The 27,225-nt window shown below is 39.8% G+C and overlaps 1 protein-coding gene across 4 annotated transcripts in view; it reads right to left on the reverse strand.

Moving 5' to 3' along the window:
* Positions 1 to 27,225, reverse strand: part of IPCEF1 (interaction protein for cytohesin exchange factors 1) — a 48,147-nt gene that overhangs the window by 6,831 nt on the left and 14,091 nt on the right. For 3 of the 4 annotated variants that reach the window (XM_064649196.1, XM_064649200.1, XM_064649199.1), the window contains 5 exons: positions 25,676 to 25,747; positions 22,730 to 22,791; positions 18,688 to 18,776; positions 12,628 to 12,997; positions 1,757 to 1,947 (listed from right to left, as the gene is read on the reverse strand). In XM_064649196.1, coding sequence (XP_064505266.1) covers positions 1,757 to 1,947; positions 12,628 to 12,997; positions 18,688 to 18,776; positions 22,730 to 22,791; positions 25,676 to 25,747 — 784 coding nt within the window. The remainder of the gene's footprint in view (positions 1 to 1,756; positions 1,948 to 12,627; positions 12,998 to 18,687; positions 18,777 to 22,729; positions 22,792 to 25,675; positions 25,748 to 27,225) is intronic. The other variant, XM_064649198.1, reaches the window with a different exon arrangement.

The following is a 27,225-nucleotide window of genomic DNA, read 5'->3' on the forward strand; positions in this document are numbered from 1 at the left end:
CAGAAGCAAAAAAATGCTGATTTTAAATTTCCAGTAGATCATTTCCAATTATCTTATGTCTCTACTATATGTTAAGAAAATAGACTTTAAAAGCACATAATTCCACTGATGTAAAGAATATGGCATTCTCCCACAGCAGGCATTTGCCTTTCAGACAGGCTAACTTACACACTGCTGTGTACAGAACTCTGTTCGTGTCTGTGCTACATTTCTCTGGTCAATACTCCAGTTTCTTAGTTTGAAGAAAGCAAAAAAAAAAAAAAAAAATCGACACATTTTATAGATTATGACCACTTCAAAAAGGATTTTTGAATCTAACTTGTGTCTAACACAAGTGTTAGACAAGACTCACTTTATAAGCACTATTAATCACAACTTATACATACTCCCATGCTAAATCAATGCACGGTTGTCCTCCTTGCTCATGTCTGGCAGTAAGGCTTCCATTTAACTCCATGCTGATGAAAGTGATTGTCTCACAAAATACAACTCCATTTTTTACTAACTGGTTCTTAGATTTATTAGTGAAGCTCCCATCAGGGAAAATTTTGCAGAATGTTTCTGTATTTAGCTTCCTATGATATAAAATAGGCATATTTTTTAACTCTCAGTTATGTGATGGGCTCACTTCATTTCTGATGCAAATGAATACTGCTGTAGTCACTGCCATACCACTGAAGACTCTCTGATACTGAGGAGAGACTTCATCAGGTCTCATATGGAACCAGGGAAATGCCTAAATTCCCAATTGTCTTTTCAATTGTGTCTTTCAGAAATTTCAACACATGTCAAGGTGCCAAAGCCAAGCCTCCCATTGCAAGTACTAGTGAAATCAATGATTGTGCTGCTAGGATAAGTTTTTAGAATCACAGAATCATAGGACCATTAAGGTTGGAAAAGACCTTTAAGATCATCAAGACCAACCATTTTATGTGCATTTCTCCAGCTTACAATGCTTGAAGTCAAATACATGCATGTGAAACACGATACTCAATTCCTGCTTCTAATGCATACAAAAAGAAACAAGTAAAGCATTGGGTTTGCGTTCATTCTTTCCTCTCCTTACCATATAAATGCTATGGTTAAGATTTCTGTTTCCCTCAGTACCATTCAGAAGCAGGCTTTGAAATCCCGTGACGCTTGATGCTGGCGAGTAAACAGCATCATAAATCCCCATATTCCAGACAGATTTACTAGCCCTTTTATGGAACGTCTCCTGAACCCCTACACCCCTCCAGTTTGAGATATATTTCCAAATTAAAAGCAGGATGCTTTTGTTATGAAAAATATTTTAGTTACAGGAGGTCCTTTACAATAACTTTGGCATATCCTGTACATTCTCTAATAATCACATAAGGAAAACTTTTTTTGGCTCAGGGTCATTTTCATGTCCTTTATCATCAACATACTTTGTCTGCTTTTCCTTTTTTAAGGCTCCCCTGTTTAGTGCGTTCAGCTGAGCTTGCAAGTTTTCCAGCTAGCTAAGAGAAGCTTTCTCTATTAAATTTTCCAAATAGGCTGGAAATTCTGCAAGAGTCCCTTCTGAACTATTGCCTCTGCTTCCAGTTCAAATTGAACAACAAAACACAGATCAGTAATCAAAATGAAGCAGAAAAAAAAAAAAATCAAAACCCAAATTCTCCGGGGCTTTCAGTAAATATGTAATTAGAGTTTGGCTGAAATCTATGCAGCTTCTTTTTTCAGCCAAACTGTTTCTTTCTCTTAAGCTTGTCCTTGACCAGCTCTGCAAACTCACCTTTAATGTGCTGTTCAGCATTCGAATTTTGTGGAGTTTCTCATTAATGGAGGGGTTTTTGCTGCGTTTGATAAATGACTTCCTAAGTTCCTTCTTCGTTGACAGACGACGATCACCAATGGGAGACAGGCTTGCTTGCTCTAATGACTTGTAAAGTCTCTCCATCTCATCATCATCATATTTTTCCTGGTCTGCAAAGAAAATAATCAATTGGGTATGAGAACATGAGTGCAGCAGCAGATAGCAGAAATGTTGTATTCAGCCACCAGGAAGGCTCCTAGCCAAGTCAAAAAGTAATGGTACCAGAGTTAAAATCAAGGGCAATTTTAGGGTAATTTCTAGGGTAATAACGCATATCAGAAAGACATACTTCCAAACTCAAATGTTTTTAAGAATCAGGAAATGATCCAAACAGATATGAGCCTGTATCTCCACTAATAGAGCGCTGCTTTAATGCTCTGAATATATCACAGACTTTGTACAACTGCCAGTAATTCTGTGTTTGAATGAAACCAATTTTGATAGCATCTACACCCATTTGCCCCTCCCTACATGTTACAGACAGTGCATCACATTTCTGCCTAGTGACTCACAAGCCAAATTCTATTTGGTGTGACAATTCATTGCCAGGTTTTGGTAATTACTGAAAATAGAGTTTAAAAAAAATTGAGTGATTAAATGAAATATAGGAACATTTCAGGGGCCCCAAGAGAAGGTCCTTAGGAAACAGATTAAAGCAAGAATGCTTAAGGCATTTAATGCCTAGCCCCTGAGTTGCACAGATTGCAGCAGAGAATTTGCTTGTAGTGCCTCACAACAAAACCTTGATTATCTCCACCTCAATTATTCTGATGGCTCCCAAGCTGCAGGACCATCTTCCATGACAGTGAGGACATGAAAGGAAAAGCAAGTAAAGAGCTGAGAATAAAATAAGCATAAAATAAGATGAAAATTGAAGTGAAGACATTTCTCAGAATAAGACAACTTAAAAATGAACGGACAGAGGCCAAAAATGTACCAGGCATATGTAGGGGCATTTTAATAGAAGGCCATTTTCAGCAACAGACTGCACAACTCACTTCTTGTCCTTCAGTCCACACTGCAAGCTTTTCTACTTCAGTGATTGCTAAAGGAAATCTTAAAGTTATCGCTGTTTTCAGGGTGCTAATGAATCCATCAAAATCCACTGGAATAACATTTGTTTTTATTTCACTGAGGGTAGTAGTGCTAGTTCTTCCCAACTGCACTTCTCCACATGCCCATTGAACTGGCTGGGCACTTTTTTCTTTTAACAAAATGTTAAACGTTTACTTTTCTAAATCATCTTCAGTCAGCAAATATTTTCTGAACAAAAGGAAGAAGTCTTTTTGCTCACTCATGCTGCAGACAAAAAGACTTCTCTAACACGTCAGCACACTTAGAAGGCTGCTTCTTATCTTTTCCATGTTTTATAAAGTACATCATCCTTCTACACCCCTATTCTTTCTAAACATTTAGGTTACAAAAAAGGTTTATGATAGGCTACAAATATTTGCCTTCACTGTGTTGCTGGCCTATTCTTCACTACTGTGTGGTTATAAAAAGCCTACTGTAACTTCACAAGAACTAAATATAACTTCCAACACTATTACATTGCTGAGGGAGGAAAAGGAGAACTGTTGTATATTTAACAAGCTGCAGGAAACAAAAAAAAATGGAAGTGTAAGGCATAATACACAGCAGTAGTATTTCCTGAAAACAGTCGGCTCATACCATGAGGCTCATAATTATAACTAGTTTCCTGCCTACTTTCTTGAGATGAAGAAGCTGTTTGTTTCCTTAGCCAGCTCCTGAACAGGACTGGCTGAACTCTACTGTAGACATCACCCATCAGGACTGCACACACTAACATTTTGAGAGATAAATTGACCTTTATCAGCTATCCAAGAAAAAGTGTATAAGAGGAAAAAAAAATTGCTTCAGTCCTGTCCAGCAACTTCTAAATATAGTCAATCCATGGGGGACATAAGGTTCCTTCTCCTTTTTGAGGTTAACTCACAACATTCCTCAGTGTCCTAAAAGGGTTACAAAGCAGCAAGCATGAGAAAACACCCTCAATGAGCACTCTTCTGCCATGCTAAGTACTCTGATATCTTTATACACTTGTGGGTGACTGTAAGGAGGACAGCAACACTAAGCACAGAAAAAAAAATGGAGCCAAAATCAGAAAAGCCCAGCAAAAGGCTCCCAGATGATGGACTTGACCAGCAATGTGCACTCATCTCCTGCAGTCTTTCAACACTTTGAACTTATTTCTTATTCTTCCACCATTCTCATCCCCCAAAGGATTAATTAGAATCATATAATTTCAGGAGGAAAGGAATATACCAGATTCTTCAGATCAGGTGGATAAAAGGAAGTGACAGTAAAGCAACTACACAGAATTTCAGCAAACTGTTGCACAATGAGGGTGAGTGAAACCTAGAGGTTGTGCAGAGCCAAGTATGAGTTATACAGTACTTTTGTCTCCATCTTTGATGAACTTCAACCACAGTTAAAAAGCAACAAATGAATACTTTAATATTGTGCTTTTGCATAGAAGCAGATACTGTTGCTGTTGACAGAGTATGTCTGCCAATAAATGTCTATAAGTTGAGGCCAGACTGTCTGCTACCTATCTGAAATTTTACCTTCAGTGTCCTGAGTTCCCCCGAGCCAAGCTCAGGAAGCAAAAGCCCACATTTTGCAGACTTGAAGCTGCCACTGAATGCATTAGATTAATGCTGTAAATCTGAGAGGGGGAGAGGTAATGGAGGAAGGGCAAAGGCTTTATGTTTAGTGTTCAATCAACAAACCCAATAAAATGACTTGTGATAAGAAAATATATTTCTTCTCACTCACACAATGGTGTGTTACAGTATTTCACAAGCCTCTTAACACCACAAAAGTAAACTAAGAAAGCACTGCCTGTAGTTTGCTTGCTTGCTTTTCCCATGAGAGAAAATTAATGTTGGATAACAGAAATAAAGCAACATGACTCAGGGATTAAGCACAGACTGGAGTTTTTCTCTAGATTCAAGTATTCCCTGCACATTTGCCCAGAACTTGGTATTGCTTGCACCTGGAGTCAGAGCACTGACCTGCGGAGGAGCAAGTCTCTAACAGAGGCACAGGCATTCACCAATTATGTATTTTTAGGCTGCAGTGACTTGGATTCTTCCTATGAAAGAAACCTGTGGTGTCTAGACCATACTACTGGATTGTTACAAAATATTTGCTGTCCATCAGAAATTAAAAATATATGCAAAAAGCACACAGTGATACAAAGTCACAGCCCTGGTGTAAAAATGAACAGATTGTCTGTGTCAGCCTAACAAAGACAAATGTACCACCCCTACTCTGAGGTTTTTTAAACTTCTGAAGGTTTATAATGATGGATCTATTCCACTGGCAAAAAAATCTTAATATTATGGACAGGTTGGGCCCCACTAGTATTGCTCTGGAATGAGTCTTTCCAGCGAGGTCATGCAGCTAACAACAGACACTTTAAAATAACTTCAGAATAAAATACTGCAAGGTATCTCTCCCACCAGCCACTCTTCAAGCTAAGCACTTTCTGTCTCAGTCATGCAAGTTAGGAAACTGAAATGCTACTACAGCACTTCTTTATCTCATCCTATTTTAAAGATAAAATACATTCATTTTTCTCTCAGGACCGACCGAAGGATTAGTGGTGAGGAACAAATGTCCACATTGGAAGAATATTACATATTGTGAGTGCTTATGATTGTGTACATGCAATCGGGGGAACACACAAACTGTGGACTTTTCCCTTGCCTTGGGCAGTACTAACTATAAGTAATTCTGTTGACCAATGCCACTGGAAGGATCCGTCTTCCTGGGATCCTGCACCATGCCCTTCACTCAAGCCTCACAGCCTGCTAAATCTTCAGAGCACTTCTGGAAAAAATTCTGCAGAACTGTATATCTCTTTTAGCTTTGTCAGATTCCACAACAAGGAAAGTGGAAAAGAAAACCTGTCAACAATAAAACAGGTTGTCCTCAGGATAACTGGGCTCCTGAGCTGGTAGGCAGGGATGGGGAGCAGAATAGCACCCTTGTAATCCAGGAGGAAACAGTTAGCGGCCCTCTGAGCCACTTAGATGCCCACAAGTCTATGGAACCAGATGGGATCCATCCTAGAGTGATGAGGGAGCTGGCAGAAGAGCTCGTCAAGCCGCTCTCCATCATTTACCAACATTCCTGGCTCACTGAGGAGGTCCCAGATGATTGGAAGCTGGCCAGTGTGACACTCATCCATAATAACGGCCAGAAGGAAGATCTGGAAAACTACAGACCTGTCAGCCTGACCTCAGTTTCTGGAAAGGTTATGGAGCAGATCATCTTGAGTGTGATCACACAGCACCTACGGGACAGCCAGGGGATCAGATCCAGCCAGCATGGATTTAGGAGGGGCAGGTCCTCCCTGACCAACCTGATCACCTTCTACGACCAGAGGACCCCCTTGCTGGATGAGGGGAAGGATGTGGGTGTAGTTTGCCTGAACTTCAGCAAAGCCTTTGATATCATCTCCCATAGCATACTCCTGGAAAAGCTGGCAGCCCATGGCTTGGACAGGGGCATTATCTGCTGGTTAAGAACTGGCTGGATGGCTGGGCCCAGAGAGTGGTGGTGAATGGTGCTGCATCCAGTTGGCAGCCAGTCACTAGTGCTGTCTCCCAGGGATCAGTGTTGGGCCCAGTCCTGTGTAATATCTTTACTGATGATCTGGATGAGGGGATCAAGTCCACCCTTAGTAAACGGGTGGACTTAGTAAATTTGGGGGAAGTGTTGATCTGCTGGAAGGCAGGAGCGCTCTGCTGAGGGACCTGGACAGGCTGGATAGATGGGCCGAATCCAGTGGGATAAGGTTCAACAAGGCCAAGTGCCGAGTCCTGCACTTTGGCCACAACAACCCCCTGCAGCGCTACAGGCTGGGGACAGAGTGGCTGGAGAGCAGCCAGGCAGAAAGGGACCTGGGAGTTTGGATTGACAGGAAGCTGAACATGAGCCAGCAGTGTGGCCAAGAAGGCCAGTGGCATCCTGGCTTGTATCAGGAATAGTATGGCCAGGAGGACCAGGAAAGTGGTTCTTCCCTTGAACTCAGCACTGGTGAGGCCGCGCCTTGAGTGCTGTGTCCAGTTTTGGGCCCCTCAGTTTAGAAAGTATGCTGACGTGCTGAAGCATGTCCAGAGAAGGGCAACGAGGCTGATGAAGGGTCTGGAGCACAAGTCCTATGAGGATTGACTAAGGGAGCTGGCATTGTTTGGCCTGGTCTCCCAAGGGAGACCTTATGACACCCTACAACTACCAGAAAGGAGGCTGTAGCCAGGTGGGGGTCAGCCTCTTCTCCCAGGTGACCAGTGATAGGATAAGAGGACATAGTCTTAAGCTGCACCAGGGAGTTTTAGGTTGGACATTAGGAAGAAGTTCTACTCAGAAAGAGTGATTGGGCATTGGAATGGGCTGCTCAGGGAGGTGGTGGAGTCACCGTCCCTAGAGGTGTTTAAGCAAAGACTGGATGTGGCACCTAGTGTCATGGTCTAGTTGACAAGGTGGTGTTAGGTATAGGTTGGACTCGATGATCTCAGAGGCCTTTTCCAACCTGGTTGATTCTGTGATTCTATAACTGGTCCTGACCTGAGTAAAAGGGAAATTCTGCACTGAAATAGTTTCACATTCAAGAGAAAGAGGCCTTCTATGTTGGGGTAGTAGTAGTATTTCGGGCAAGGCACAACTCCTGACAAATTCCGTTTCAGGGGAAGTAAAACATAATGTTGTGGCTTGATGCCACTTATCTGGAATTTCCATCTAAATAACAGGAGATATCACAGACAAGAACAACCTGCCAGAGGTTCAGCATGCCTGCTCTTCAGCTCCTCAATTTTCAGCTTCCATCCTCCTGTTGGCCAACTTGCTACAGGTTGGAGACATTAAGGTATTAAGACTCCCCACCTTGGAGCAGCAATACAGAAGCCTCTCTGAAATATCAACTTTAATGCTCTTTAAGCCTACAGAAGTGAAACTATCCAGAACTTTTCGAAAAGCAGCTGTGAAATATAAAGCTTACTGTTTCCCAGTGGTAAAGATACAGAAATTGGAAATGTTTGGCAGAAAGAGCATTTTTCATTGAAAACCACCTCTGAGGGAACATATCTTACTAAATCCAGGCTGAAATGTAAATATTTTTCTCCTGTTCTGTAACTGAGATCTCACAGATCCCCAGTTGTGTATTAATCCCAGGGAAAAAAAAAAATCTGCTTCTTCCTCCTGTCCTTGCTACTCTTATGAGTTTCTTGTAGCTCTGCCAGCACCTCTATTTCTGATTCTGTCAATTTTTTTTATGCCAATGGAACAACACACAACTCAGCTGAGGAGAGCAGAGGAAAAAAATCATAAACCTCTTTTGCTCTTACCTACCTACCCACCCACCCCCTTTTGAATAGGAATATGATGTCACCTCAGGAAATCACATTTCCCACGTAACTATGAAACAGAAAATACAGGAAAAATTTTAATTAGGTGAGCATAGATTAGGCAAACTCCTCACTGGCAAATGCAGAACTAAAGATAGGAGAGACTGGAAGAAAATAACAGGAAAAGTATGTTACCACCAACAGTTAGCTGCTCTTGTCTATAACAGTATAGTGGACTCAGAAGTGAGGTATAGAATTTTAATAAATGGACTGAACTGGAAACAAAACAAATAAGTATCTCTTTTTCAGAGAGTTCAGAAAACTATAGCACAACAGTTTTCACTGTTATTTCTAAACCTTTTTTGATGAGAAACAAAATAATTATTCAAACACAATTGTTTCTCTACTCATTTGTTCTCACCATAGGCATATCACTTGACTAGTCTCAGCCACGATCTAGCCATTTTCTCTAACTTTTGCAGAAGGAAAAAGGGGCTAGAGCACACCAGAGGGTCTGTTCTGGCTATTATTGGCACAGGCAGACTCCAGAGGGAAAGAGGATGTCAGTTCTGAGAACAGAAGGAATTGAATGCATCCAGCTCCTATTTAACCCACTCCTTCCCACAAAACCAATCCAGACAAAATTCAAGTGGTATTTGTAAAGTTGTCCAGGTTTCTGAAAATATCAGCACACACTAGATCTTCTATCAGCTGCTGTGAGCTAAGGTAAAATAAACCAGAAGTGGTAAAATAAGAATTCCTTACCAAGATGTATGAACTCGATATGATCATAAAACCCACATAAAATGCAAGGAAGAAGAGTTCTTAATGCTATAGTAGTAGATTCACTAATAAATACAAACCAACCTTCCTATTATCTTACAGTAACCTTCTGGTTCCTGTGGCTTCCTTTCATTATGACATTTTTTGATGATAATGGTGGCAGCTCTTAGATACTTTTCGTTCTGGTGACTGCCAGAAGAAATACAAAGGATAACCTAGCAATCCCAGAGGGAGCAAGGCAGCTTTCGGATACAGAGCCCATACACAGTCAGATAGTTGTTTGTATTCTCAACTCTTTCTTATTTATCTTTCAGTTTCTTTGTGTCATTGGCAACTTAGAATCCTTTGTCACTGCGCATGTAGCAAGCCTCAACACCAAAATATTAAATATTCCCAAAAAGTAAGTAGAACCATAATGCTGATCACCTTTCAAAAGAGAAAACCTATCAACTCCCCTTCTTTGTACCTGTATATTACTCTCTAGTATGAAAAGTCTCCCCAGTAATTGATGCTGAGAGTTAAGCCTGAGAATGTTCATAACACCACTGAGAGTGGCTGGAAAGTTTGTTAAAAATATCATATGTTACAGTTCCTTGCACCAGACACCCACAGTTGCTTAGCAGAGTTCATAAAATAATTTTCGTTGAAAAAATAATCCATTATCATTTAGTTGAATCTGAGGCTTCTCTTACAGAGTTTCATCTATCTATCTCTGAAAACCTTTTCATTGTGTAACTCATCACTAAAGTTTCTTCACCATTTTTGTGCTTTTTCATGGTAAGCTCTACCCATAAAACCACGGCTACTCTTTCTTCCATCTAGGTACCAATTTTTCTTACGTTGGACTCCTTTTCTGACTTCGGCCAACAAAAGTGCTCTTCAGTTCTTGAAAACTTGCCCTTCAGCTCTAAGTTCTCATCAGCTACAACCAAAAACTCCTCATGGTGTTTTACCTTGTAGAATGTGGCCAGAAAGCAGAGTGTGTGACAGATTATTTTAATCTTCACAAGGAGGAGAGAGTATGGACACACCTCTAGGTTCTGTGGGGAGTGGGATTAAGGACCACACAGCTTTTTCAATGACAGCAGGGCCATCTTTACACACAGGGAACCAGTAATTTCTGGACAAATGCTGCCAGAAAACAGACTTGTCTCCTCCTGAATGCTGTCTCATTATTCTGAAACATGTCAGAAATGCACTATTCAGACGGTCTGTAAAGCAAATAGTATGGACTGCACTGATAACAGATAACAAGGGTGTTCTCACCAGTTTTTGTAAATCATGAGATTTTGCAGCTACATTTTACACCACAACTTGAATTCATCTCACAGTATTTGTGCACATCCTTATCAACTAGCTGGAGTTTGGGGGATAAGCCTTAGAACCAGAATTGTATCATTTTTGATAACAATCATTTGGAACTGAATTGCTATTTTACATTAATCCTTTTTATTCTACCTCATTCTCAAAGAGAAGTAGCTTAACCTCCTTGCAAATTCTTTCCTAAATTTTTTCAGTGGCCATTGCAGGGGAGGGCTCCACGCACCAACAGTCTCCATACCCTCCCCATAATATGCAGACTGATAAAGGAAAGAAAAACCTGTGTATGGTGTACATATTACTTGCTCAACAATGGGTTATGATGCAGACAATAACTAGTGAGATTATTCAGTTTCCATAGTGACTGTCTCAGTGAAATTATCTATTTCTGGAATTCTGCCAGCAATCACCAGGGTGGTTAGGATAGTTCTGTGTTCTGCCATCAGGGTTGCCCATCAGCTAAGCAGTGAGCAACAGAAGAATGTGTTTCCACAGGAAAAATCTTAGGAAAATTAAACCACCTTGCCAACTGCAGAAATATTCCAAAATGTATACTGATTTACATTTAATCCCATTTTTATTGGGTAGAATAATTAAGCCTATTAAACTATACTTCAAATTATTATGAATGTGCCATACTAATTCTATGACCATCCATAAAAGTACCTCACAATTACCTGGAAAAAGTTACCCTTACAGTTATGATGGAAAACATTAACCTACACATTGTTGTAGGATTGCTGACAATACCAGAGTAGCATATGCTAAACAAAAGTTTAGATTTCTGGAGGGCAACCACTGAATCTTGCTCAACAGGATCTAAAGCCACTATGCCACATGTGACCTACATTACAACAATCTACATGAATGTCCCTAATAATGTTTTCCAAGGCATTACTTTCTCAAATTTAACCCAGAAGGTTAAAAAAAAAAAAAAAAATGTATTTACTATGTCTTTGTGACATTTTCATTAGGGAACCCTTTTCTGCTAGCCCCAGCCTTTTCACAACTTGCAAAGCCAGAGGGGAATTGGATTCCCCAATAACTCTCCCAGAGCATAGTACTCTTTTCCACCACAGAGAAATAGGACATATGCTCATTCTGGGTTTTAATTCCTGCTGATATTCACTGCTACTGAATTTTCTAGCAGAGCACCCTAGAAGGCAGTTAATGAAGCTGAGCACAAAACACTGAGTTAATTTTCATTTTTGTTAAAAGCTATACTTTGCTCAATTTCTTTTTTGTAAAATCAGAAAAACAAATGACAAAATGAAGGAGTTCTAGCTGTTGATATATATAAAACAATAGGGAGACTGACAACACAACTAATGTGGCCTATACTATCATTTTTCAAACAGCGTTATGTTCACCTACAGGGAAATACCCTGAGTTCCCAACGACTCCAGTGCTGTTTCTTTCCACCTTTGCATTACCTTCAGCCTAAGCTTTTAGATACATCTTTGTTTTGCTTTATGCTGAGGCAACCCTGCTCTTTCAGCAACAAAGTACTCATCTGAAGTCCTTACAAGGATTTGGAATCATGGGAAGAGATGATGCACAAGAATGTTGTTTCTTCCTTATGTATTACCTCTATAAGCAGACTAATTGTATACCATGAACACTGCTTAGGCTTCAACTGCTTTTAATGCAGAATGAAGAAGCTTTGCTCAAAAGGCAGGAGATTGCCTTGCTACACAGGAGAGTTATGAACAGTAATAATGACAACATTCTGGAACTATGCCAACTTTTTCATTTCGTTTCAGTAGGAGGATACCTGTGCAGAAACCTATTTGCTTAGACAAAATCCAGTCTAATGGACTTTCTGATTCAATATTGCAGTTGTTTTCTCTTGATTACAATGAAGCTTAATGAAACGAATAGGAGTATGTACTTCAAGTAAATACAACTGCTTTTATTTTTAAAATTAGATTGACCTAACCACATGCTCCATTTTGCTTAGAGTGTCTGTTCTGTGACACACTTTCTTAACATTTTGATTCAATCCTAATGAATAAAAGACATCTGCATTGAAATAAAGACAGTTAATAAAACCATATCTCTGTTAGATTTATATACAGAAGCTATAATCTAACATACAGGTAAAATTTGAGAAAAGTTGTAAAAATACCTATCAACTAGATACTAGGTTATATATTTAATGTGCAACTAAGTAAATGTTTGTTTAAAATGATGTGCCACTGGAAAACTCTTCAGTGAAGAACATAAAGGAAAGAAGGGAAAAGGAAGTTGAGGAAACCCCTGAACTCTCATATTGTTTGACTGCAGCAAAAACCACATCTCTCATTAGCTCACCTTTGGCTAGTGATCTCTGTCCTATTGCATCTGGCACTGCTAGACAATGTGCATCTGCACTTAAGTTACAGTTTTGGAATCCATTCTTGGGTTGGGAAAGCTGGACTTCCTGGCTTTCTGCTGCTTCTCCACAGACTACTTCTGGCGGCTCATCAGAATGAATCTGTACGCAGAAAGTTAAAGGCTGATCACCCTCTTCTGTGGCAGAGCTGTTAACTAGGTCAAGCCAGGACTGCCTCTCAGAATAAACCACTTTGGATGCCAAGGAAGATGATGACTCTTGTGAGTTGAAAGTGCTTTCAGGAGAGGAGAGAGAACAAGATGCTTCACTTGACAGAGTTGAGGTGAAAGATGACTTCTGCTGATCCTGCTTTCCAGAAAAAAAAAGCAGAGGGGAAAGAAAAAAGAAAAATTATTTACAAGTCATTCTTTTCCTTAGGTTCTACATGTTATAGGTATACAGCTGAAATGCTAAATGACAAAAAATTGATGTAATCTGATTAATTATCCATTCAAACAAGCCTGAGCTATGGCAGCCAATCTCCTACAGGGCAGTAGGAGTAATTAGTAGCTTCAGCCACTAAGCCTCAAGAAGGTCAGAGGCAAAAGAGATACAAACCTGACAATGTCTAGAAATGAAAGACCAAGGAAAAATCTTGTGTTGAATGTAGCCTTCCATGCTAGTCTCACACTCTCCTTCACTCTTTAATTTGTGTTCACTTTACTGGTCTAACCAAGAGTGCAGAAGTGAAATTCCAAATTAGCCGTTGAACGTGAAGTTTTCTTGAAGCATTCAACAATTCCACCAATGCAACAAGCATAGATTATTGGTACCAAGCACTGAAGTACACTGAAGTACAGTAAAAATGTATTTTACCTGGTCCGTTCAAGGGATAATCATTCACCAAGGCAAGAAGGCTGATAGGTAATATGATGGCAAATTAATGATGGAAAGAAAAAACAGATAGTTATGGGACAAAAGGTAGGAAATGGGGAATTGTACAAGATTTGTGTTTGCTTGTTCACCTGCTAAGATTCACCCTTCAGCACATGATCTGGAAAAGGATCCAAACTTCACAAGAAACACATCAGAAATCATTAAGACATCCTAAGGCCCTCAATACTCAATAGGCCCCTACTTCTTACCCTGCCTTAACAGAAACACATACAGCCAGAGAGGTCTCAGAGACATCTAACAGTCATCATTGTTAGTTAGGAGTTGAAATTCCATTTAAAGGAAGGTTGAGACAAAGAACAAAGTTTTGAGAAGTATTTAGCTTCCCAGTCAAGTGATTAGGCACCCAGGTCTTTTCCTACACTAGAAGTTTACATTGATTGATTTGTACTATTATCTGGTCACCAAAACCAACTCACACAGGAAGAGCTATCACTAGGCTACTTCTCCCCCACCAAACAATATACAAGTAATACATATAAAACCCACAAATATACACACAAATACCCAGAACAGAATCAATTGACAGTGATAAATAAAGTAATGGAAGAGGAGGAAAGACAAAGCCTTATAGTGAAGCTCTTAGCAGAAACTATCAGAAATTGTGCTGAGATCATCATGATATGAAAGCCAGAATACCAGACTTGATAGACCACAATTCTGGCAAGTTTATGTTCTCAATATATATGTAGAATAGATCTGTGCAAGGAGGAAAACAGACGATAACTAGACAAAGTATTGGAAATCACTGAGAAGGTGTTGCTAGGGAAACCTGGACAAGTTGCAAACACAATAAAGGGAGCAGTCAGGAATACCTATTTATGACCTGGTAAACCAAAATTAAGATTTATTCAAATAAACCAAACCAAGAGTGACAATTTTTTTGATCATGATATATAAAGTTCTGCAATTCAGTGTTGTATAGCGTAATGTATACTTCCTTTTTACATTAAAAACAACAAAGTAGATTTGCCTTCCTGTGTTTCTAATACAGCTGTATCATATAACTACTACTCAATTCAGAAGATGAGGAAGACCAGTATCAGATTGCGGGTACCATTTGTTTATAACAGTTTCTTCACTTTTGTAAATTTTCAAGGCCATTCATAGTATAATAGAATCATCAAGGTTGAAGGAGACCTTTAAGATCTTCCAGTCCAACTACCAACCCAGCACTACCACTGCAATCCCTAAACCACATAACCCAGTGCCAGATCCAGGTGCCTCTTGCACTTCCAGGGATTGTGACTCCACACCTCCCTGGGCAACCTATTCCAATGCCTGACCACTCTAACAGTGAAAAAAAATTTTCTAGCATTTAATCTGAATTCTCCCCTGTCTCACTTTAAGGCCATTTCATCTAGTCCTCTCACTGCAGGTGCTGTAGAAGAAACAGGGCCCCATCTCAGTATAACCTCCTTTCACGTAGTTGTAGAGAGCGATGAGGTTCCCCCTGAGCCTTCTTCAGGCTAAACAACCCCAGCCTTCAGCTGTTCCGCAGAAGTCTTAAGTTCTCTAATTCTTTCACAATTCCTCCAAGACTTTCCCAAACATGGCAGGACTCAGACATTTACGTTCCTCTTATGAGAAGTACAACATTGTGCTTCTGGTGCATTTTTGTTTTTAAAATGGAAACCTTAGCATATGCATCCTAAAGCAAAGGACAGACAGAAGCCATCACTAACTATACGGGTGAGTGCTAAAAACAACCACAGGGAACACAGGTGACGTTAAGCATTTCATCTAAGAGCACCTATCACAAAGACAAATTTTTTGAAGTATTTGTAAAGTCAAGTAGATCAACTGAACGGTAAAGGCTCTTGCTTATATGGTGTGAATGGTCTAATTTCAACTGTTCAAAGCCAGAAAAGGAAGATGTTAGATATCACCTCTATTTTTCTGGCATTTTTCCATGCAAAAAAAAAGGCTATTGAAATTAAAACTGTGCTACACTGAACGGAATATATTTTTGTTTTCATTTTCATTGTGTGTTAAATAAAAAATGTGGGTGAAAATAAATGACTGCCAGAAGGTGTTTCTTTTTCTCTACATATGTGTTGTGTTTTGTTTTTTTCTTTGGCATGACAAATGTTTACTTAACTTATTGGAGTGGTTCCTTTGGAATTTTTGCAATCATTCATATAAAAATAAATATCCATTTGGGGATATTTTAAAAAGCAGATCATAAGCATTCCACTGGAGATCAGTGAGTCTCTAGACATTTTTTAGAGAAAAATTATGACTTAAACAACTCAACTGCTTTTTGGGGATTGCTGCAATCTATTGTCTCAACATATCTGCTGATTTTTGAACTGTAAATCCATTCACACATGGACAAATTAATGCACGTGGTCAGTTTAACTTTTGTCCTACAGATGTTAAAATTTACTTGTTCCTCACTTGCTTTTTTCTTCCACAGTACACAAAAGTATGGATGAACATGGAAAGCTCATGATCACTACTTTTTTCAAGTTTCAAAATGGTTTGAGTCAGCAGAGAATAGAACAGCCAGTATAAACTGTATGCTAGAAGTACAACAAAATGTTTGCTGCTCTAAAATGTAACAGAGCCTCCTCCTGAGTGTCTATTAGTTTCCAGATTAATAATTTTCAGTTTGGAGTTGATTTCAAGAAGTTTGGAGGCCTTTCTGTGTAAGACAACATTTGTTTGATTTTCCAAAATGTCCAGGCCTCCTAATTCCTATTTTGCAAAATGGCTTTGCACTCAGGAGGAAGAGGTGCAATTAAAAACATAATAATAAAAATAAATTAACTTTAGTCAATGCCTCTGGCATTCTTGATGCTGGGCTGAGTTTCACTTCCAGTTGCAATTTGAGAAGATTAAACCAGGCCAACCAAAAGTTGTACAGAGTACAACTGTACTGTACCCACAGAGTATCAACCCAAATCCAGCACATTACCATGTCTGGGACCTCACAGCTTGGTTCAAGAACTCTACAACAAATAAACATGCAACAAGCAATATTTAACCAGCCTTCACTGAGGTAATCATGGGCCCCACTTCTGGAACTGACTTCCTCATAGAAGCTGTGCCTTCCCAATCCTCCCAATGGTTACCTTGCTCCAGCACTTGTCCAGAAGCGAAAGGGACATTAGATCGGGCATTTAAAAGAAGACTCTGGCTTGCAGTCAAACACAACTGCATTGGTACCCAGCTGTTCCTACTCACTCTGTAAGCAAGCTGAGCGCACGGCAGACCCACAGCAACTGGAGCTTGTTCCAGTGGCCAGTTCTGGGGTGAAAAGATGACAACTTTGCTCAGGAGACACTAACCTTTGTCCACAGGGAAAGGGATTTTAAGCTGGGATAAGAAGGGACATCAGCTGGGAAAGGTAAAGGCTTGAGAGAAGATAATCTTTAAGGGAAAGCTTGAGAAAACATGACCCCTCAGCACTTGCACAATTGCCTGCACAATTTGCCTGTCCCCTGCTAAAATGTGGAGGCCAGCACTCAAGAGGAGCATATGGGAAGGAGACAACCAGAGATCACCCCTTCAGCAACAGACCAACAAGGAACAGGAAGCCAGAAAAATGGAAAACTAAAAAACAACACCTGTTTAAAACTCATCATCTGGAAAAATGCGAGCATTCACTCAGAGGGGAGCAGACGGAAAAAACATCTACAGTCTCTTAAAAGCAAAACACTGAGGTATAAAATTCAAAATGCTTTATTATTGACCCTTGGCCCAGAATAACTGTTGGAGATATAATACCAGAGTTCTTATTTTCTCTGATATTTATAGCCACTCAGCCACATTTAACGTCTAGTTAATACAGGCCATAAAGAATCACGTTCTACACAGTAGTGAACACCCTGCACCCCACAAGTGCTAGACAGGTTGTTTTACAGTGATAAACATTACACAACTGTTTCAAGAGAGGAAGTGAAGACTGACTTATCTGACTGAAACAGAGGGGGGTAAGTGGGTGACAGTGTGACATACATTCCCAGCTTTATGTGAGCTAATTATTGTCAGACAGGCAACCCTGTGTATGACATCTCCTTTTATTAATGCCTATCATCACACAAGTTTCTCTAGCTCATCTGTCTATTTCAGATTTGCTACTGCTTCATTGCCTCTGTGCCATATAGGAACCTGTACCATACCAGTGAGGCAGCAGACACTTCCCTTCCTTGAGATGCAAGGAGACTATTTAGTATATTACTGCACACCTCTCGATGTTAACTTTCAGCTAGTGAAGGAAAAGGCTTGAACTCAGGATTCCTTATTTGGGCTGCATTACCACCCCAAACCAGATTTCTAGACAAAGAATTAAGTAAATCTCCCATTTTAAAGCACATATAAGAGAGCTGAGATCACTGGGAAAAGCGATGATATAGAAACGATGAATAGGACAATATGTGGCTAATAATTAGGTGAGTCAATTTGGTTAGACACGAGGCTGCATAGTACTTTTTCTAATTTATGAAATTAAGTGAGACAGGAAGGAATATTCTGGGCAAATATGCTATACTTAGAAAGAAAAAATGCATAGATTTTGGAAGGATGCCTATTTTCTTTTTTCATAGTCTATTTTTCAGAGGTAGAGGAAAAGAACAGATTTTATCGCTGTTAGAAGAGGCCTCTTTCCCTTCACTTCTCTTCACTGCCACAGAAGCAGCTTCAAATTCAGCAGTCTTAGAAAGAGCTCACTCAAATAAATAAATACAAAGCTGTTGGATGATGCTACCAGGGGCACAAAAAGAAAGAAATTTCAGGGTGGATTTAAAAAAAAAAAAAAGAGAATATTATGAAAAAGTAGCTTATAGCAGTGTGTTGAAAATCTGGTAAAGAAAATATAAAGTGTGTGTATGAGGTAGACACCTTCCTTTCTCCAGCGAGACAAATATGCCTGCATTGGAAGGAGCTGATCTCTTACGGTGTGAAGCTCCCTGCAGTGCAGGATGTGATAACTGTGTGCTCTGCCATAGGACAGGGGCAGTCAGTGCATCCACATTTCACAGGCACACAGGGTGAACATTTCCAGACACTGTTGTAGGTTATTCTTAAAAGTGCACCACCTCAAGAGAATTTTGTTTCAACTGGCTTGCAACAAGAAACAGGCTAATTACTGGAACACTTACCAAGGGAGGAGGTGAGGGCTGGACTGTGTAGGGGGGAGGTGGCGTGTCCGTTATTTCTGGATCATCGTGTTCGCTTTCGCTGTAACATTCTGAGGCAGACATGGAAAATGAGCAAAAGAGTTAGATCAAAACATTTATTCCTCACAATGCTGTGGTAACCAAAGATCACCAAGCAGGATATTCTGGACTGAGAACCACACTTTAACAAGCCAGTGCCTCCTAACCCACTTGTGGTAACGCTTCATTACTTAATGGCAATACATTTTTAAAAAATTTTTTTAATTAAAAAAAAAGTGTTAATTTGCTATGACAGGAAACACTGCTCTAGATAGCTTCACAAGTAGGTTTGGGGTGGGGTTTTTTTCCTCTCTTTGCAGTGTTTAAAGTAAGAGTTTCATTTATAGTAGAAGTTAGGGAGAGCTGTAGCAAGTAGCAGAGGCAGTTCCTTAATCTTTGTAACCAGTAAGTTTTCCTGGAGCTAGCAACAGGTATTAGGGTTTTGGATGCAATTTTGTAGTAAACAGACTGCTCCCATCATGCTTTGGAAACCACAGAGCAGCCTTGTCTTTTGTCATCACACAGTAACCCACATAGGCATGACATACGACATGGCAGTACATGTGCAGAGGTAAAAACAAAATACTGCAGGGCTATACAACCCGTTTATCTTTTTTTATCTTCCTTTTTTTGTTTTGTTTTTCTTTTTTCAACAAAAAACAAACTGAAACTCAGTATATCTCTTGATATGTAGCAGAGGCAGTCATGCTGTTATTTCTTTCACCTATCTGTGTAGCAGGTGAAAACATTTTCTCCATTTTTTTTTTTAAAGTGGATTAAATGAAGTGATAATCATTGATAAGACACAGAAAAATGGAGGCAATATGTTGGTGGTTCCTATTCCCAGGACCTGCCTGTAAACTTTGGGCAAGATCATAGAATCATAGAATAGTTTGAGTTGGGAGGAACTTTTAAAGATCCTATAGTCCAACCGCCTTGCAATGAGCAGGGATATCTTCAACTAGATCAAGTTGCTTAGAGCCCCATCCAGCCTGACCTTAAATGTTTCCAAGAATTGGGCATCTACCATCTCTCTGGGCAACCTGTCTCAGCTTTTTGCCACTGTGAAAAATTACTTGTTTATATCTAGGCTAAATTGACCCCTTTTTAGTTTAAAACCATTACCCCTGTCCTGTTGCGAAAGGCCCCACCAAAAAGTTTGTCCCCATCTTTCTTACAGGCTCCCTTTAAGTACTGAAAGGCCGCAAAGGTGGGTTTCCTTTGATAAATCTCCCAGCACGTGTGCAACCTTTACAGGAGCAAGTGCTGACACCACATGCACAGAGTGACTGCACCCATCCCCACCTCACTGAGCTGGGGACACCAGAGTTTGCGAAGACAAAGCCAGAGCTTAATGAGGACAACATGAGTGAGCGCCGAGGGTCACCAGAACAGAGACTGCCCTTGTGGTCTCCCCAGGATCCAGCACTCTGCACTGCCGCTCCCTCCCTTTGCCGGCAGCAGCTTCAGCTGTCCAGGAGCAGCTAACAGCAACCGTCCAGCTCTTTGCCCCAGGGGGCAGGGGTTGCTTATGTTCTGGGAGTATTTTGTCAGAGCTGTGCTTCGGGGGTTCACACTACTAGAAGGAAGTGTATTAGCACGATCTCTGGGCAATCACCTGTGATGAGCTCATCTTGTAGTTAAATTAATACCCACTCACTTTATTTTTATGAATATCATTTAGGGGTTTTAATAAGCACAAAGTGAGGGGAATAAAGTTGTAAGAGAGAAGAATTTTATACATGAGAGAGAACTTTCTAACATTGATAGCAAAGAGACTGATTACCTTTTCTCCCTATACTGTTTGCAGAACTATAGGGATTTTGAATAGCATAGCTGCTATTCTGTTTACTGGAAATATGTGCTGGCACATCTAAGCATAAAGAACTGAGACTGGCTGCAGTAAGGGCTATATCAAATTCTAAGACTCTATTAATGCCTTTTTGAGTAACTCCTAGTAAAAAGCTTACTGTTTCTACGTCTCCCCTTTTAGGCACATAGAAGACCCCAAAAAGAATCAACAGCTGTTTCTGATACTCTAAATAAGCAAATGAGGTTGGAGTGGTGGTGTTAAAATGCATAAAAAGTACATGAATACACAAGAAATGTCATAACAAGCGACAAGACTTCTGAAGAATTATGGGGTGTGATACAGAGGGAAAAACCGGATCAGCAGGAACAGAAGTGACTGTGGGTACTGACAGTGTTTTTCTGAAGCACAGCAATGCCTCTGCAAGGGCACATCTACCCAGGCACATCAGTGGGTGCTGCACCCACACTCAAGACAGCTGCTTGATCACCTGTGACAAAACATGCATGAAAAGATAAGGAGGTGTTTGACACCAGAATCAGAAGGCCTTTTTCTGAAGGGGAGATGGGCCACTAGCTTTAAAACCTCAAGAATTCTCAGCTATGTTATGTTACTGAAGGGTAATCAGACAACTAGCTGCAGAGGTTATTGAGTGGATTATTTTGTATCTTTTGGTCATATTTTTTTTAATTAAGATTAGTGAAGTGACTAATTTTGTATTGTTTTATAATTCTCAATTCAGCCAATACAACAAATACTACAATTTTTGAAGCTTAAAAAAATTGTTCTCATGTATAAAATTTTGGCCATCCTCATTTTCCATCAATCCCTTCCTTTGTGAAAACATGGACAACATATTTGCACACTTCCTCACTGAGTACAATTACCTTGCAGTTCTTGCTACACAGCCTAATACTGAATATAGCCCTTTATCCTAAACTGATTTGATACAAAACTGGGCTCAAAGAGGACACAGGCATTTAGGAGGAACTAGACAGTGTAGGAATTAACAAGTTTCCTGACAAAAAACAACCGTGAACTGAAAAAAAATAAATTGATGAGACATGCTGAGTCAGTGGTATCTGTGTTTACCAGCCCCAAAGCTCCTTTAATGCTACAGTATAAATGGAGCCAGAGTATAAACAAAGTCAGATCAAACTAATCAATAATGGAATTACATGTCCCAAGCATGGGCATAAAACACAATCTTGAATTCTGGGAAAAAGCAGAAGGGACGTAAAGAGGAACATTTCAGTGCTTAGACAAAACAGGCTGCATCACCTAAGTGTTCATACTACTGCAAAAAACAGCTTTTTCTTCATAATGACAGGTCCTTCACAACCTGAACAGTTCTAAAAAGGGCATTGAGTACCAATACTCTAAAAACAGAGGGTCAAAAGCCCAAATGATGGTACATATTCCTCATGTTAGAGTCCATCCCTGGTTTGGTATTATGTTACCCAAAACACTTCTGTTTCTAAATCCGCTCCCAGCACATGTGTCCCCATGAGCAGCTTTTCCAACTGCCCTGACAGGTGACTTGCTTTGTCCTCTGCCCAGATTTGTGATTTGAACACAGGTATACTCCCATCAAAGAGTTCTATTAGGCCAATGTGCAAATTCAAACAGTAAATAAATTTCTTGGGAACTTTTAAAGTTACTTATTTCCTGATGAACTCCTGGGCCTGGCTCTGAAGGAAATTGTAGGCTTCAGAATAGTGCTACCAGCCCCTTGTTCCCCTACATTGATCTTGTTGAAACGTCCAGGAATGGACGAGACATTAGGGATGAGTCTACAGTGCACAAGTTGTTCCCAAGCCTGTAAGCTCCTATGCTGTTGCACAGCTCCTGTAATATAAGTCACCAGCTCAAAACCCAGAGCAGCACAGCTGTTTCTCTTCACACTTGGTAGGCTTAGCAAGACAGCAAACTGCCAGAAAGTAGTTATACACTTCTCACAAGATCACAGTGTCTCCCTCAGTCACACTGTTTCTCACCATTTTTTCTTTTTCTGTGATTACTTTGTGCCAGGTCACTGTGGTTTCTCTGAGCTCAGACAGCAGACAGACTCAAGATGACAGTTTAAAAGAAAGAAAATAGCTGACAAAAATTTGGTCAAACAAAAACTGTGAAGAACACAATGTAGTTACACACTGAAAACAGTTAGCAGCATACCTTCCTCATTCTTCCCGTTTGGTGCCTGAGGGTCTACAGCCATCCCCAGCTTACTTAGCCACCTGTGTTTGAAACAGAGGGAAAATAGTCAGGGGTACTTGCATGCTCCTCAGACAGACAGAGTTTTGCTCCTTTCAGTTGTGTTCTACATCACCACATCTATTTTCATTAGTCTGAAGACTAAATGTCAAATTTTCTATTTCTTAGATACTCTTCTAGAAAGACACCAGTTACCTGAATACTAATATTCCCTGTGGTGAGCAGGATTAATTGCCTTGGACATCTTCTTTACCTGATCCTGGAAAAAAAGCTCTACTGATGACCAAGAAGTTGCATTTGTGGAAGCTAAAGGAAAAGTATTTGTGCTATATCACCATGTCAGTGATTTAGTCCAGCAATTGAGGTGTCACCTTTCACCTCAGATGAAGCAAAGGCATGGGAGCCGTAGAAGATGATGTCAGATGGCCTGGCCAAAACTATTGCAGCACCATCTGAGAATCTGAGTCATTTAAAACCAGACTTTTTGACCATAATATTCTGTTCTTCAACTTCCTATGTCCTTTCAGGTTTAGTAAGTCTTACTTCCTGTGTTGCTTTAAGCTACTAGTAATGTTTTTTTTAATTTCTCTTTTTAGGTGGCTGCATTTTTCTAGAGCTAGAAACATCCCTTAGATATACTTTTTGTGTATTGTGTTTGTCTGTATATCATTCAGATCTATCCATGTTTTAAGAAACTAACGGCTGAAAAAGCTCAAGCCTTTCAGATTAAAACTCAAGCCTGAATAGGGAATGTATGAGGGACAGGAATTAAAATTCATTACTGGGTGGGGGGGAAACCCAAACCCATTTTGTTTTATCTTGGTTCTAATAAAGCTATAGAAAATTTGCTAGCAAGATCAAAGTAACTACAGTTTTAGAGTGCAGTATGAACAATAGAGCCACCTAACAATTCAGAAAAAGTCATTTCTGTAAGAGTGGTTTATTGACTCTTTTCTGACAGTTAATCATAACAGAATGATTTTTTAAATGAAAACCCACCTTAACGGAAGAAAAGATTTGCTAAAAAAATTCTAGGACTTCATTAATGACAACGGAAGAAAAGTCACTAATAACTATGTACAGCTGGCCAGCTAAATGCATGCAGCTAGTCAGCATGCCTTTACTTTTCATGTGTGCATGACAATAGCAAGTATATGCTAAATTAATGAAGCAAATGATTGTATTAATAAATCCACTGTTGATTTAATAGATATACATGTAGGCATATGCATATATAGATACATGCATGAAGAGTTACAAAAGGTCATGATCCATCAAGCACTGACACATGCCAGTAACTCAACACACACGAATGCTCCAGTGAGTTCAGTGGAGCCACTCACATATGTATTTGCAGGACTGGAGCCAAGAGAACAGACGTCTTTTAGTCTGTTTTGACATATGCGTGAGCATGTGTGTACTTTATGTATTAAATGCATGTATTTTATACTTTGCAAAGGAAAACATCATCAGCTGCAACAGTGAGAAATTAGTGCAGCATAGTGCAAGCTGCTTTAACACTAGGTGAAATAGTTCTAAGCCAAAATGAAATTTACACAAAAAGTGGAGTTTGAAGAAAATCATTCTGGGGGCATAAGAGCTGGGACATCTGCGTAGGTTTCAATCACTGACTCCCATGAGACTAAACATGTCTCACATGAGAATTTCCAGCTGGGCTACAAACTGGCTGTTAACACTCACTAATGTCCTCCATTAGCTCTAATTTTCCTTCTCCAAACATCCTTCCATCTCTTAGCTCTCAACCAGGGTTACTCTCTCTATAGAAAGACTCCTGTCCAGCAGTCCCTCATTCTCAGTCATCCTCACCCTATCTGCCTCAAGAACTGTCACTCCATTCAGGAGTTCTGGTGGGAAATGCAGGAATATGGAAATGGATGGTTATCTCCCCACCAGAATACTCCATGCTTCTCCAAGTTTCAAAGGGCAATGCATTCTTTCCTTCTATATTAACCTGCATACATCTATAGAGTACAGATTTATTTATATCTATGCACATACACTACTGTAGTATTGTACATTTCTGAATCTATAGGCCTTTCAGGAGGTCACACTCATTCCCTCAAACTCTATCCTTTTCTATTGTAGTAAATATGCATGAGGTCTCCTATTTATAGAGGGAAAGAATAGTCAATGACCTATGAAGAATCTCACAAAGATCACCAGCAGAGCTATGATTAAAATCCTGAGCTGACTACCATAGGATCTCCCTTCCTATTTAAATTGTACCACTTTGTGTCCAGTATTTGGCCATTTAATGCAATAGCATTGTGAATAGACTGCAATCTGAAGTAAAAAAGACAAAGAAGATATGAGATATATCTGAATCAGTCAAAATTGGACCAGTATAAAATCATATCTTTCTGATAGCTCTGTGACTTCCAAAATGGCAGTATTCATATCCATTTTTACTTCTTGCATTAATAGAATAACTATCTGGTTGTTCTTCTGCTGGGCATTTGTGGAAAGCAAATTTCTGATCTGTCACGAGGATTGTTCAACTGCAACAGTTTCGCACTACTCTGAAAGCAGATGCTGTTATATTCTAGTCCTGGTTCACTTCTGGGACAAAACTATATTAAGCCCTCACTTCTCCCAAGGTGATGAACTTACTATCAAATCTTAGCACCTCTCTATTGAAAGGAATTTTACCAGCAAATGTTGGGAAGATTAGTATCAAAATTGGGTTAATTATATGATTCTGATTTCAAGTATCATTAGGGAACAAATTTCTTCAGTTTCCTTCCATTCAGCGATCAGAAAACAAACTAGACTCAGTAATTCCCCAAATAGCTTTGTCAATAACCACTTGACAGTGAAAGAATGAACTTTCAAAGGGTGTTCTCATGCATAAGACAGGATGAAACATGACCAGTCACTCCTACTTACGTGTTCATTTCCAGAACATTTTCTGCCGCAAAATAAAATGTCTTGATCTGTGGGTGGCTGATCTTAATAGCACTTTAGGAAAAGAAAAATATAAGAGACAAAAAGAAAATTAGTTTATATAAGAAAGAAAAAATAATAGCTGAATGAATTATTTAAAATATATATTCAATCCACTGTATTAGTCCAGATTAACTTGTCCATCCATATAGCTCTTCCCTTAAAACTCTAATCTATTTTTAGCTCACTTCCTTGGCCACACATTATTCAGAGAGTATAAACCACAGGAACTAAAAAGGAAGGAATAAAGAATTAAAAAAAAGACTTCCATTGTTTCATTACATAATTCTGTTGCATTCCCAAACCTCAAATACTGTGTGCAGTTTTGCTTCCTCCAGCTCTAAAATTAAAGCAAGCCTGAAAAAGTTCAGAGGAAATACCAGCAGTGACCCAAGGCATTGAACAGCTTCCATGAGTGATTAATCAGGCTAAGACCCCACAGCATGGAAAACTGATGGCTGTGGGAAGGGACATGTGACACAGTAAAGTCACAAGTGGCACACAGTTGGCAAACAGTGACTGACTCTTCAATGACTTTTCCAAGACAAGTTTTAGGGGGGACCAAAGAGGCAAATAGATGGCAGGTGTGAAACAAACAAAATGGAGTTAAGTCCCCTGGCTACCTCCAATAGTTAATCTGTCAGTCTCAGCCCCAAACTATGCTTTAGTTGAATATCCACCACTAAGAGTTTTCAGTGCCTTTTTTTACTTAAAACATAGTGTCCAAGCCTGAGACTGTGTATCTTCACTCTTCTGTACCTCATTAGGTGACTGTCCAATGGAAGCACACACACATAGTTGGCTGGGCCCTAGCTGACCCAGCAGTACTGGTTTTCCTAACTTATCCAAACAAGTGATGAGAACATTTCCCTCCCAGCCAACAGCCACTGAAGTGAAAGACATTTTCTCATGGTTCTGTACTATGTGACTCAACTTCTTCTCTGAGAAAACAAAATGGAGTGCCCCATATTCAAAATAGCTGCCCCCTTTCCTTGGAGGAGTCCAGCCCACAGTTAACCTCAAGAACACCTACAGCAATTGCAGCATGAGACCCGAACAGAAGAATGAAGGCTTTCTTTTGAGGGAGACACAATAAAAATCATGCTGAGCTTTATAACTTCGAACAACAGCAACACCCCTCCAAACCTTTGAAGTGTGATCAGAAGCAGCTGGAAGTCAGTGCTGCATAGAGAGTTTGGAAACAATATTTTCAAATATGCACCCTGCTAAACAAAGGTTTTATTCCCTGCACAACCAAAGGCTTCAAGTACAGCCCAAGCTCAGTTGCACCACAGAAGCCTAAAGAACAGTCTCAGCTTGGAGGGAAGTGGCACTACTTGCACCACTGCTGACCTCCTCAACTAAGAGGAGCTATCTGAGACAGACTACAAGCTTACTCATAATCGCTGTACGAAAAGAAGGAGGAAAAAAAATCATTTGGCACACTGATCTATTTTTTTTATTTGTAGTTCTAGCAAAGCACATCTGGCAGA

This window comes from Pseudopipra pipra, chromosome 3 (assembly GCF_036250125.1).
Source record: "Pseudopipra pipra isolate bDixPip1 chromosome 3, bDixPip1.hap1, whole genome shotgun sequence".
In the NCBI taxonomy this organism is placed as follows: domain Eukaryota; kingdom Metazoa; phylum Chordata; class Aves; order Passeriformes; family Pipridae; genus Pseudopipra; species Pseudopipra pipra.